General features: G+C 39.6%; 1 protein-coding gene across 1 annotated transcript in view; it reads left to right on the top strand.

The window, feature by feature from the left end:
• Positions 1-15065, top strand: part of cast (calpastatin) — a 33940-nt gene that overhangs the window by 293 nt on the left and 18582 nt on the right. Inside the window, 3 exon segments of the mRNA XM_079341734.1 lie at positions 8792-8842; positions 9483-9497; positions 14295-14363. Coding sequence (XP_079197860.1) covers positions 8792-8842; positions 9483-9497; positions 14295-14363 — 135 coding nt within the window.

Here is a 15065-nt window from a genome sequence, read left to right as displayed (position 1 = left end):
TACATGTTCTGTTTGCACTTGTTGTTCTTGTAGTCTGGTCCGATGTGTGTGTGTGTGTGTGTGTGTGTGTGTGTGTGTGACTGTGACTGTGACTGCAGACTTATAGGGGAAACACAGAGGAGGAAAACCATCTTGGCTCCAGTCCAAGCCAGACCTCCTTTTTTCTCTCGCTCGCTATCTTTCTCTGCTGGAATGTGAGTCTCTCGGTCAGCTTGAGTGACTTCAGAGTTTGAGTTTTGTAGAAGTGAGATATTTAACCAAGGCTGGGACAAGGCCCGCTTTGTTTGCTATAAGAGGTACACACAGGCACTGGGGAAATGGAAATTGGATGTATGAAGAGATGCTTTTGAATATGAGATTCATGTGAGTTAGCTGTTGTAATAGAAAAGAACTCTAAGTTTCACTGGATTCAGACAGGGGTTTGAGTTTTTGGTCTCGCCCAAATAGCATTCTCCTGTGTATGCAGCTGAGCTATTTAAAAGGGTGTGTAGCTGTAAGAAAGGAAAAGGAAGGAAAAAAAGCTGAACACAACTGAAAATTGCATGGACTGTCAATCCAATCCAGAAGTGTTTTCATTTTTTTCCGCTCAATGTCTGAGGAAGCAACTGCTTCATACTGATATGTAACAGGTCGGTGGTGTCTGTCAGACATCAATACTTTGTTATCAGGGCTGTGCTCGTTTGCTCTGAGTCACTGTATGTATTGAAGGTTAAAGAGCAAACGTGTCCTGCACACTGATAGTCAGCAGATCTATTGTGGGAGTTTATTGTGTTGTGTTTTGGGCCTAAAAATTCCCAGCTCTGTCCCTAAGGAGTCTGCCTCCTCCACATGTCTCTGTCCTTTTGGCACCATGATCATTTCACTGCAGGAAATGACAAGTGGAGAAACATTTCTCTAACCTTCACAACACAACAGATGAAACTCTAGCTGTCGTGTCCTAAACACTCCCCTGCTGTCAAACACACACGTCTGTTCCCATTCGAGGTGATGTGTGACAAATCAGTCTGGATATTTGACCCTTGTGTTTGTATGACATGATGCAATCAACACGTGTTCATCACTCCCACAGTGAAGTCACAGCAGCTATACAGCAGTGAGAATCCTCTCTGAGAAATGTACTGAAATTAAATTATTTCTTTATAGATTTTGGTGACCCCTGTGGACAGAGCTGTACTGCTTATCTCTTTGCTGACCTTGGCCTGTACATTTGTGACGGCCACTCAGTGAATCTTTGCAGTGGAAAGAATGTAAACAAGGGCTCTATCATCAGCCTTAATATAATGTGCAGGAAGTTGCTTGTGATGTACATTTATGACCAAATCATAGATCATAGTTGATGTTCATGAAAAATTGACTTTATGCTTATTGTTTTGTCAAAACTTTACATCACTCTCATAGTTGTCTTTGCACGCTGCCTTCTTAGCACCATCCTGCAGACAGACATTAGGGCCTGGACATTGTGTATTAATAGGCAGATACAGAGCCAGAGGAGTATGAAGAGACCACTAAAGTATAAGTATGAAGTATAGTGAAGTATAGTGACTCTTTATCTCACAGATGTATAAAGCCGTTGTTTGCTTTAGTCTAACCATCATACTATCAGTACAAAATCTTAACCTGCTAAATTACCACTATGCCAATGTGTCAAATAAATGTGAGTTGTAACAAGCACAATATGAGTCCCTGAATGATGGCAAACTTGTACAGTACACAGGTGGATAAAATGGAAAAACGGACATAGACTATATTGAAATTGTTCCTTATGACAGTGCCTGAGGAAGCATCTAACTTTTATTACATTGGCCTGAAGCAAAAGAGTTGGTCTCCAGTTCAGAGTATGTGGACTTATTGATGAAATGAAAGTCCGAGGTCAGGCCTGTACATGTTTCACATGTCAGGAAATTACAAATCCGGACTTGAATTTTCTCTTTGTAGCCTCTGATAAAAACAACAAACCAGAAAGATTAGGTAGCATGAGCCATGGGTCATATAACGTCATATATTTGTTCTATCTGAATCTTGTTTTTGTTTCTGAAAGTAAAAAAAAATTAAATGATAGATGAAATGTTTAAAATAGTCTCAAGGGACTCGTTTGTATTGATAGGATGCTTCAGTGCGTGGCTCGTTGTCATAAAGCCTCAGGCTGTGTATGTGGGTCTGTGCCAGAAAGGGAGGGCACGTACTCTGTGTACATGGTGAGCATAAACACACAGATATTTTGTTGACACATATCCTGCTAAATATTATCCCTCCATTTCCTGTCAAATGTGTTTTTAAATGCCAGTGTTTTTCCTGTCACGTGTTATGTCCCAGCACACATCAGGACTTGTGGTATTTCTCACTTTGCTACCAGTTTGGCCTCGAGTTCTCAGCTGAAAAGTTTCTCTCAGACGTTTTCGTAACACGTCAGTTATATAAAAGCAGCTGTGGGAAAGTCTCCAGGCATCTGAGCTTACCTGAGAATCTGCTTCTGATCTTTCTGAGTTTCAGTGTTTTTTTTTGTTTTTTTTAATGTGTAGATTGAGCAGTTAAACTTAATTGAAAATGATGTAATATAATGATGGTTATTCTTTCACACAAACATAGAAGTGGAAATCTAAAGTTCTAATGACATTTTATGAGCTTTGTTATTATTTAGAGCTTATCTTTGAATTTCTAACAAAGGCCTTGCAGAGATTTATTTAGCTCATCCTGTTAGGTGAGTCAATCAGCACAAGGTTTATTTACTTTAAGTTAGAGGCCTTATCTCATCTACATACAGTGAGGAGTCAGTGCAGCAAGAGAAAGTATCCATGTTTTTATGTGAGTGGTTCAGTGTATGATGAAATGGGATGTGTGTCAACAAAGCAGGGCTAAATTTAGAGATTGTATGTGGACATGCAGCTGAGCAAAGGACATGTATAGTTCACTGAGTGTGGGAGATATGGATGCGGAGATGGACAGTTTTTACATGGGAAGTTCTCTTAGTTTAAAGGATAAAAAATAAAGATGCTCTGGTGTCGTTGTCGGTGAGTTACTAAACAGTAATTATTAATGAACCGAGCTGTCAAATGCACATAATCGTTTTATGATACGTTCTAAGTGTCATTCTGATCCGACTTTGTAGGGCTGTCATTCAAAGCATCATATCTTTCACATCAACACAAGTTAATGTCATTTCAGATGTTCACTTTGGTTCCTTAAAGTCCCATCGAGATCTTCATTGCAATGGAATCTCACATCCTGCATGAGGAACAACAAGCCCCATTTACTGTATCTTTATCTTTATGGCATTACTCACTGATATATTTAGTTAGGATATATATAATATTTGCTATATTTAAAATGCTTACCCTACAGTTAACTCTATCCGGTTCAACAGTGAGCACAATGTAATAAGAGCTAAAGTCCTCCTTTTGTTGGTGTTTCTTGTTTACCAACGCCATTACTCTCTCATCAATCATTGTTGATTTAAATATTTTAATGTGACATGTCAAATGTGACGTTATCATATTGGATTTTTATTTATCCCTCAATAGTAATATAATACGTAAAGCTCCTGTAAGAAATGTTCCTTTTGCATTGATTATGGCGCCCTCTGTTGACAAACTGCTAGACCATGCTTAGTATCTCTTTGCTGATCTTAATCTGTACACACATTGTTTAAAGAGTGGCCTTTTCTAAAGGTTTATTTTTGTGCTTTTATCCCTTTTATTAAGAGTTAGGAGAGTGGACAGAGTCAGAATTCAAGGAGAGAGAGAGAGCGAGCGAGAGAGAGAGAGAGAGAGAGAGTTGGGAATGACGTGTGGGAAAGGGAGCCACAGATCGGATTTGAACCAAATGCATTCACATCATACTACTGCATGTTGCTGTTTTTAAAACTTAGTTACTGAGCACATATTTTCCTGAGTTGTAATTCTTAATTGTGGACTAGCTGTACATATATTCTAATGACTCGTAGACCATGACAAAAGACAGTAGTAGTCCGAGGTTGAAGAAGTAAACGACTAAATTATTACAAAAGTAAATGAATAAGTGCACAATAGTTGTGAGGTGTGGTTGGTCTGTATCATCAGTGGTGAATGTGTGGGTGTGTGTGAGAGCATTGTGTAATGTGAGATGTTGAAGAATGCGCTAACATAGAGAACTAAATCAAACAAACAGTGCAGACTGGCTGACAGAGAGAGGGAGAGAGGGAGGGGCACAGGAACATTGCTTTCATATCTTTACGGCGCCTCAAAGAACAGATAAGAGTAAATACACTCAAAAAAGGGGCTATCACAAAAGGAAGAAATAACAGTAATACTGATCTGTAACTTGCTAATGCTAATGCTCGCTAGCGTACCATTGTGTGAATATAGTTGTTACGCCTCACCTTATGGCGATCCCATGGGAAGGGACAAACAGTACAGCTGTAACAATCTTCTATACCACCAAGGTTTAAAAAGTCCATTGAAAGCAAATACATGTTGACCTGCAAGTTGTAAAGTAAGTGTAGGAAGGTTGAGACCAGTTTGAACATTTAAAGCAAATGGAGGCCTTCTAAAGTTAAAGATGAATGTGCTGACCATCACTACACCTACAATCCCAAGGTCATTTCCACCTCACTGTGTTTAAGAGAGAATCGGTTAGGTTTATCAAGTTAATCTTGGTTGCTCCTCTTTTTTATCCTTGTTGTTTCGTATACTTTGACAAGTTTTATAAGATGGATCTTAAAGCATCCCTGACAAGCTCCCACTGAGCACACAGATTCTTTCTGGCAGCTACTGCTATCACAAACAGACAGAAAACAGATTCACACAAACTTTCTGGTGAAACATGCCTCCCCTTCTCTATCTGTGTTTATCAGTGAGGTTTCATGTGAAATACTTTTCACTGTGTTCTCTCAAGACTACAGACTAGACCCCCCCCCCCCCCTCAGCATTACAGCAGTGACTGGTGGATGCGTCTTGGTTGGCCCCTTAGTCTGCTTAAGCTCCTATCATGTCAACAAAGATAAAATGTTACCAGGGGTTTTGGTTTGTTAGGGTAAGGCATTCAGCACAAGCAAGCGTTCTTTTCTCACAAACATAAACACTCACCGAGTCAAAGACACAAAAGCTGAGGGCTCTGTTGAGTCAGTCGGGGCAACGCTGTTACAGAAGATTTATTTTTAAGGTCTCAAAAAAGAAACAGATATTCCTGACAGAGATACCAAGGCAAGATGTTTGTTGGCAGAAAAAGTTTTTAAGGATGCAGGGACAACAGACCAATTATTTAGTAAGATTCTGTGTTCACTTCTGAACTTTGTTTCCTTAAATTATCCCTTTTCCATGACTGATTGTTGTAACAAGCCTATTTATTTCAGAAAATTCTCCCAAAATACAATAATATTCTAAAAATTGCTGTCATTGTTTACATTCTCTCCTGACATATAAACAAATACGATGATTCTGGGAAAAATACAAAGTTAAACAAACATATTCAAACTGTTATGTGTCTCCTAACTTCTTTGCTTTAAATACATCTACAATATCTGAACAGTCTGTGACAGTTTCAGTTGTCATGGTTAAAATCTGTATTTTACAAAAGTAACACACTGTTTCTTGAAAAATGTTGAAAGTGACGCTGCATTATTACGACATTTCCCGGTGTTGTATTCATTCAGTATTTTACTTCACACCAACAGACACGAGCCTTCATTGCAGTTGAAGTCGCCGCTCACACAATCCCCCTTTCATTTTCATTCAAGTGTTATGATATTTTTTTGACACGGGGAGGTGCTATTCTCCCCCCGCCCCCCTTTTAGACTTGTTTGATGGGTTGTGTGATTTTGGCTGCTTTTATCTGAGAAGTGTTTCAAAGTTGCTGGATTTGATACAGCAGGTACTAAATTTAGAAATACTTAATTCAGTGTGTGTGTGTGTGTGTGTGTGTGTGTGTGTGTGTGTGTGTGTGTGTGTGTGTGTGTGTGTGTGTGTGTGTGTGTGTGTGTGTGTGTGTGTGTGTGTGTGTGTGTGTGTGTGTGTGTGTGTGTGTGTGTGTGTGTGTGTGTGTGTGTGTGTGTGTGTGTGTGTGTGTGTGTCTGTGTGTGTCAGGGGGTAAAAGTTACACCACCAAGTTTTTCTAAAATTCTTACATAACATCTGGCTAAAATCCAGCAGCTGTATTTCCTGTCTGCTGCTTTGTTCAGTGCCTACTCTAAAAGAGAAAACATGACTGAACTTGTGCTTTCGATCATATAAAGTCTCCATTTTTTAAACTGTCTTTCATTTATTCAGTTTTTCTTCTCCTCTGTTCTGACTGTCTCTGGGTGCGGTTTGCACTCCATGTGATGTTACCCTCCTCCCTCTCTTCTCTTCTTTTCTAACCACACACAGACTCTGTGTTGCTTGAGGAGCTCTGCAGCCTGGATTCCTGAGCAGTGAGTCTATCAGACACACCCAGACTCTGCCAAACAGCACTTCTCCTTCAAATTCACTTTTGCCTCACAGCTGCTCCATCCCTCAGCTCTGCCTCCACAAATAAGTCCTTCCTGAAGTTATCTTGATGTAGGCCATCATGTCTGTTATCTAGCCGCAACATCCCTCTTCTCAAAGCCTCCCTCTACCCAGCCCAAAGTTTCCTTCGAGCTGACTTTATTTATTTTTCCTGGCAGCTCGTGAGCAGTGGGCGGGTCTTTTTGTGTGTGACTGTCCAATCTGACTAATCCTGCTCGGCTGCCTTGTGCCTGAGGAGGCGGAGCTCTGAGCAGCACAGGCTTGTTGTGCTGCTTTGAAATAGGCGGAGCACCGAGCTTGGGTGTGTATGTGTGTTTACATGTGTGACTCTGTGTGTTTGACAGAGAGTGTGGATTAAAGTGCTTCAACAGCGGGAATCTAAGGTGAAGCAGCCTCAGGAGGGCATCTTCGTAGTACACATAGCTGCATATATAGAGGATACACACTCACAATCACACCTATGGTATGTATCTGAGCAGTATTTCCCCTTCCTGAATGCTCTTTTTGTAACTGTATGTGTGTGTGTGTAGAAGGGCTTCCTGTTTGACTGACACCTGTCGAATCACTTTGATGACTGTTTTATTGCAGAACAGTGTGTTGAGGCCTTTTGTGTTGTCATCCAACAGCGGCTCTGCATGTTGTGTTAATGTGATAAAAAAGCAGCTTTTGGTGAAAAACGTTGCTCCCTTTAGCTGAGCTAAGTTTAAGAAAGTTGGCAGAAGATTAAAGATCGCTTTAATGCTGCTGTCGGCTCATATATGGACCATAAGAGCCGTTGTAGCCAAGGTAACTACAAAATACACAGTAAACAACCAACTGTGCACAAAGACTAAATGATACTGCACTGATGTTCTATTAATATGCCATAAGGGTCTGATTTTGACTCCTAATGGGGCTTCAGACAATATGATGTGTGTGTCAGTGTGCTGGCTACAGATACACACTGACACACATCGCACAAGTACAGCCAAATTCAAGATCAAAGCTTGTGCTCCAATTGTAGCGCTCATGTGAAGTACATGTTTGTTTGCAATGAAAAGAGTAATCATATTCACCCATGTACAGCAATGAAATCGACTGAAACACACAAGAGGCTCTTACAGTGCCAAATTTGTTTCTCCTAGGGGTTACTTTGCTGGGACATAAAGAATATTGTTAGGAAACAGAACACTTACTACATTAGGTTTGACTAATGGTGTCACTCACTTTACCCAGCTGTCTGTTTGCTAACCAAATCTCCACTGCAGCAACGTTGTTCATCCTCATGCAGCTCTGCCCTGTAACTTCTGTCCAACAGAAGCTTTGTAGCTACGCTCACACTTCAGCTCCACATTCTTCACTTGTAACCCCGACTTTAGCCTTTAGCCGTCAGTTCAGCCACTCATCACCGTGGTGATCCACATTGTCACAATTGACCATTCAGACAAGCTGCTTGTGCTATTTTGAAGTTGTTAGCAGCAGACTGCTAGGAGCAGTTTCCAGCCTTATTCACATCTGCGTGTCTGTGGTTTGTCGGGTGTGGCCCAGCGTTAGTCATCAGTTTTCATTACAAGCACAAGCTACACTGCTTCAAACACTGTTGTTGTCATGAGGCCTGCTTATACTGCATTGTTTTCTCTCTTCTGATGCACAAATACACTGTAAGCTATGTGTCATATTTGGCACATATTTAAAGAGCTTAAATCTGTCCTCTGTGAAAGGGAAAGATGGACTCAGTCCTCGAGCACGTCAACATTTTCCTTCTAACGTGCCAGTCTGACCCGGTTTGAAATGAGCAATGGTGTCAGTGGCATCCTGCCGCTGTTATCCGTCTATGAAGACTTGTGTCTATTTTGACCCCTTTCACTCGTGTTACAGCCGGCAGGGTGCCCAGCTCTCCCAGAATGACCATGACGCTGCTTTGAGTGTCCGTTCAGTCAGTGTTGTTTCTACCGCAGTAGCTTAAGCAGGTTCAGTGTATGTAAATGTAGACTGCCTGTGTACGTGTCTCATGATATGATGTATGGTGAAGCTGATATCGTATATTTAGGTGTTACACAGATTTCTACTTGTTTGGTCTTTTTTATTTGGATGAACATTTGTTTTGATAACACTCACAAAACTCAAACCTCTATATGAAAAATATTACAACCTGCATCATTGTTGCTCTGTACCCCTGAAAGGAATCCTGTTGTGTTGAAATGGTGTTGACTGAGGCTATATGTTGTGCTTTATGTGCATATGTGTTTGACTGTGTTCAATTTTGACTGTTGTGTTTCAATCTGGGATTGCCTTGTTTCAGTCTTTCTGTGAACTTCTGTTCAGTTACCTAAAAATTGTCCCTTATAAAACAGATGCACGGCAACTATCGGCCCCTTCCCTTACCCCGAGAACATTTCTATAAGGTACAGTCTTATCGCTTTTCTACTGTTTGCACACCCTTCTTTGTGTTTTGCACTCGAGGGCTGGACAAAATAACAGGTATACCTTAATGATTCTGATCATATACAGATATGACTGAAGGTCTAATGTCTTGACAGAAATTAAGAAGGCTAATGAAAGTAGCACTTACAAGCATTACATTCAGTTCTTATAGGATACTGTGCAGTGCAAGGTGTTTCTGTTATTTGTTTAGCCCCTCATGAAGCATGAGAAAACATCTGTATAAATCTCTAAAGGCTACAGCTAAGGCCATCAACTTGTTTTCAGTGTGTCCATTGACGGACAGCTTGATAGCAGTGTGCTGTACTGGAGGTATGAGGAATGTAGGGATGCTACAGTTTTCGGTGACAGCAGACAGAAAGCTTGCAGAGAGTTCAGGAGGGTGTCAGGTGAGCACTGATTACATAAAAAAAAAACTTTGCTAAAGCCAAGACATACCACAGAAACTAAGCCATGATCAGAAAAAAAAACAGAAGCTTGCCTACATTAAAGCTTTTGCTTGCAGGAAATAGACCTTTATGGTTTTGGATTAAAACTGCAGGAGTCATCTTTCAAGCATGCTAATTAGTTCTCCTCCTTGCTTTTACATATTGTTTCTCCCAGTGGACTATGAATAAAGTAAGTACGCTTGTTTGTTTGCCTGTTTGAAAGGTATCTGGGTGGTTCGCTGTATGTGCTGCCTAACCTGTCTGTGTTAAGTGGTATCTGTCACACACAGGGCAGTTCAGACAGAACATTCAGGGGAGACTGTTTGGTTTGTACAGTTTTACAGCATGTTTTTTTTTCCTCCTTAAAACCCCCACTGATGATTATCCATACATATGATCATTATTTAAATAATTCTAACCTTTGAAAAGTCAACATAACTTATTGAATTTGAATGGACCAAAAAAGCTGGTGTCACATTATGTTGGGATCAGCGATGAAGCACGTAATTGAAGATCTCATGTTTTAGGTCTTGCAGGTTGTTTGTGTACTCCTCATGTGAGAGGAAAATGAGTCATCAAATCCTCTTGGCCGGTTTCCTTTGATATCAGCTGGCCTGTGGGTGATTCCAGATTTAGTTCAGACTTGGATAATGAGAGCTCTGGGTTTGCTGTGTTTTTTTCAGTCATTGAAAGTATAAAGCATAGTTATGATGTCAGACATCCTTTCACTGAGCCATACATTTGTTTATTTCTCAGAGACAGCTGAAATCAAAAAGTTTTAAGCATATGCCAAAAACAAATTCAAGTTACTTTTCAGTGTTTCCTTAAATGATATCACTTTTATCTCTCTCATGGCCAAGAATCAAACTTTAGTACCACCTGAGATGAAACCGAGGTGTGTTCACAACTACTTCAAGCTGGTCTAGCTTGTGTGTTGAGATGTATCAGCTTATCTAAGATATCATGCACATGTCTATAAATAATATGTAACTGTTTTATTTAGGTGTGTCCTGTCTGTTAAGATGACAATATGCTGCTTCTTAGCTTAGCATAAAGGGTGAAAACAAGTTGAACCAACCACCCTAAAGGTTGAACACGTTTAGTCTTGGAGCATAATCCATGTAAAAAAGAACAAAATAAAGCACATCAATACCACATTGGGGTTAAGGGTCATGCTAATTGTTGGCAGTTGGTACACTATATGCTAAAGTACCTGCTGAAAGTGGCATGAGAGTTGTGATCCTCTCAAATACTCTTGGCAATTGTTACTCATATGTCGAAAAAGGGTAACATTTTTCCTTAAATGTCTTGTTGTGTTGGGTCTAGGCTTTGACATTTTGGTTTTACCTTCTTCATAGTCTCGACATCTAACACCCTGCAAGAGGGGGGAATATGTTTTCTTACAAAATGTCTCACTACTCCTGAATGTAAAATCTGACAAGTGGTATAGAAAAACCAGTTAAGGAAGTGTTTGAGTGTAGGACTTGTTGTTTGGTTCACTTCATTTTTTTAATTATAGTTTTATAAATTCAAAAAATGATGGCTTTTACTCTTAGCAAACCATATCTGACTCATTGATCCTCTGCTTCGTTTTTAATTATTACAGTGTGGATGTAACTAAGCAATAATCCATTTTTACTGTGCTGACAGGAGTAACATGACTTCCTGTGACCTCACTTCCTCCCCAGTGCCACTTCCTCCTTACTCTTTCAGAAAAAAAACATTTTTTTTTTCAGTAGTTAATAAAGACATTTGTAACAGAAAAATATGGAATACCCATACTACATTTATTAGATTTTTACAGTTTAAAGTAGAGAGAAATCTCCCCCCCCCCCCATATAATGAGTTATATAACATATTTTCTTTGCACACAAACAATCTAAAACCTCCTTTTATATCGGATTAAAAAGAAAATAATTAAACCACTTGATGATTACATAGGTTGGATTTGGGCAGGTAACAATAAGAGGTGACTCTTCGACCTGTGCTGTTATTTTGTAATACATGACTTAAATCTTTCTTGATTTAAATCTGTTTTGGTCATAAAAACATTCTGGGATCTTGTTTTTCATTCTATGAAAATTGATAGCTAACATAAGTGTTTTTGTTGTTGTTGTTCAGTTTAGTATTGAGCAAAGTTGGAGAAACCACTAAATGTGACACACATGTGCTAACCCTGAGCTGGGATGATTCCTTATTTGTGACAAATGTAACACTAGCGCCTGAGCCAATCACTAACAGCACTGAGCTGCGATCATTCCTAAATGGGTTGCAACTCATAATGTGCTCTGAATTTCAGTGTCAATCCTTTCTCTGGTTCATCTCTGCGTTTCCTTACACACTCCCTGGAGTCATTCACAGACTGCTCTAATACATCCTGGCTTTGACCTACAGAACAAACTGCCGGCTAAGTGCTAACGTAAAATGTGATGCACAGCTGGTTTGACAGGTTAACTCACTCAGAGGATTACAGGTGCTTCGACCTGTGATGATGATTATCAGTAATGGTCACAGGACTCTATGGCTTCTGTCAGGAATGATTTAGAAATAATTACAAGCAAAAGAATCGCAAAGGCACGTTAGCTTTTGACCATTTATTAGCTTATATTAAAGCCTTTTCAGAACAGCCTGTATGTGAAAATGTCTCACAACCTTGTTTGGTTAGAATGAAAAAAGAGTAATGTTAACCAACTGGCTTGGTTAGATCAGACTGTATTATGAGAAAAAGACACAATGGATTGGGCTGGATCTCAAATTCTGACCTGATGTCAGAGGGGTGGAGGCGCTGTGCTTATTATTCATAACACCTGAAAGAACTGGGCTTGGCTCTGCATCATACTGGGCTCCACCTGGAGATCTCTGCACACCTAAAAAACACTGAACTTTATGCTTAGCTGCCTTCAAAAAGAAGTTTATTTAGTACTGTACTTGTTGAATAGATTCTTGGCATCATGTAAATACGCTGAGTGATGCTGTTCTTTTAGCCATTATAAACCTCAAGTTCGGTCTTTTTTGTTCAATGGTTGAGAGCTTTTAACAACAATCCAGTGTGTTCTTGCACATTTTCAGTGGTTGCAGTGCGAGGGTGTTTGATTCACTTTATTGATTTATCATACAAGTATACTTCCTTTGTTTATTACATCATATAAGAGTTTCTTATTATTATTCTTCTGCCTGTGGTTTTGCTAATAATCATAACATTTGTTGTAGGTATCTGTTGTAGGTGGTGTGCCTTGTTGCCACACAATACAAAGATCCAGGACTTTAAGTGTGCCACAGTGCCTGACAGATACATTAGCCTGATCAATACATTGATCAATATTTCAGTAGCTTACTGACAGCAGTATCCGAATTGCAGTATCGAGTGTCAGTGAGTATACTAGTCAATGACCCAACTATATACTATAACCAAATTAGTTTTAAAAACTGAAAACAATGGTCTGGCCTGCTCTGTGTCCTTTTTATTTGTTTGTGTCTTTGAGTACAGGATATTTTTCTGGTGAATGTTTTGATGTGTTCAAACATAAGTCAGCGTTAGAAATGGGCAAATCCAGGTTTTCCATAAAGGAGTAACTCACTTCTATTACTTCAATAAGTGAAGACTTCTAGTTTATATATTAATTGAGCTATACTACATGAGAGGGAATAATGTTCTAACTATCAGCACTGTTTGTGACTTGGAAGTATGCTTCGAATCACAGCATCGCTTATATTCACTACAAAGTGTTGACCTCGAGTTACAGTATAACGTCCTTATTATAGAAGAAAACTGAAGATAAACAACAGATTATAATGTTTTGGCTCCACCAATTCAACGAATCTTAAATCTGAACTGTGACCTGTTGCCAAGAAACCCAAACATTCTCCCGCAGTCTTGCTTTGTTTGTGTCAGTGGTTACAACAGACCAGCTACTTAGTTTGATGGAAGTTTATTTGTACTTCTTAATCATCGACTGTTAAGATTAATGGACGAAGCCTCCGTGACATCACCCATCTGTTACCTCATGTTGCTTTGGAGTCCCATCAATGGCTGTCTTCATCCTGGAAATGCAGTCTTCCCCTAACTTTCAGTCAATCTAACGACAGGCTAAGAGCTGGAACTGAGGGGTGTTTGAATCGCCTTATTGTTAATAACTCTTCATGAAAACAAAAAGGATGAGTTCTCAAAAAATTCCCTGGCCGTACAGTGTATGCTGATCGAGACATGAGTTAATCGGATCCATTTCATTTTTTGAACCAGGTTGTAAACATTTACATTTTGGCTGTAAAAATGGACTCTTATCTGCTGACATGTTAACACAGTATGCAGAAGACCAGGCTGAGGTGGAGTGTTACACATGAAATGCCTCTTTTCCAATCACAATAATTTGTCAGAACTAACTTGAACCTAAACTCCTGACTAAGGTGAATACAGTCACTATAAGTCTTAAACAGGTCATTTCAATTTACAAGCTGGTTTCAAACTTCACAGTGTGAAGTTTTGTTGGTGTTTGCATGTGGAAAGACTGATGTTGGTTATATCAGTGTGCTTTTTTAGACTTTGTGACATCAGCTGAAGTGTAAGTTATAAGATGGTGTTTGTTTTCAGTTGCTAGGGCAACCACAGGAAACAATAATACCTGGTCCCTTTGCTCTCTGCTGTCAAACAAGCCACACCCTTTGGTCTGGACTGTAGCACTTGAATCTTCCACCTCTGACTGCAATTTGTTTGTTGGCATTTTGCAGCTCTGACTGAATATTTTCTGCCAGATTGTCTTTTTTTTTCTTTTTGACTAAAGTTTGCAGTTTTGTGGCAATTTGTTTCAGCATGTTTTCTATCGTATTTAGCAAAGCGCTGTATGGAATGTTTTGTTTTCAGATTATATTGGCTTTCTGAAACCAGGAACTTCCTCAGTTTGTCTCTAAACGATTATGATTGCAACTTGTTTGATTTTTTTTTTTTTTAACCAGAAACTTCATTTCTCTCCACCTCTGTCTCTCTCTCTAGTCGCAACCCAGTGAGGCCACGCCCAAACCGGCAGCTCAGGTCTCCACCGTGAAGCCTGCACAATTTGAGGTATCAAACATTCCTTCTCCACACCCTTTAACCTTGCCTCTCTCTCTCTGCTTCTCTCTCTTTCTGGAGAAAATACAACTAACTAACCTCTGACCTACATACTAACTGGAATATGAGTAGTATTTCCGGTCCTGTTCCACCAAACTGCAGCTTTAATTACAAATAAATTGAGACAATGAAAAAGTTGAGCTGTCTGCTGAGCAGGAGCAACGTAAAGAAAAAGTTCCATTTCCTGCCATTCAAGCACAAAAGAGTTAACACCCAGCTTCTGAGCGAAAGGGAAGTCCATTAACCCTTTAATGGTGCTCTCAAACAATGGATGAAAGAGGCTGTACATCCAGACTCGACAGGATGTGCTGATGATTGGCACGATTTTCAGCTAAATGTTTGTTTAAATTGAACCCTGCGAAGTGTATTCACCTGATCAGGAACTTGGACAGAAAAATTGTATTTTTTATGGCTTAATGTTCATGTTGCATGTGTATCTAAAGGATCTTTATTGTTGTTACACAACAACCTGACTCCTGTTGCTCTTTAACAATGGCTTTTGAAGGTGTTTTATATAAACAGTATTTCTTCAGTCATCTGCCCAGCTAAAATTGAAAGCCTGCTGCTCTCTAGTCAAAGCACTTTAAGTCTAGTTTAAGTCTACAAACACAGACATTTTTTTAACAAAGAACTCAACAGAGTTTTCACTTGTTC

The sequence above is a fragment of the Symphodus melops genome, assembly GCF_947650265.1.
Source record: "Symphodus melops genome assembly, chromosome: 4".
In the NCBI taxonomy this organism is placed as follows: Eukaryota; Metazoa; Chordata; class Actinopteri; order Labriformes; family Labridae; genus Symphodus; species Symphodus melops.
Note: the sequence above shows the minus strand (reverse complement) of the source record. Positions and strands in the feature narration are given on the sequence as shown.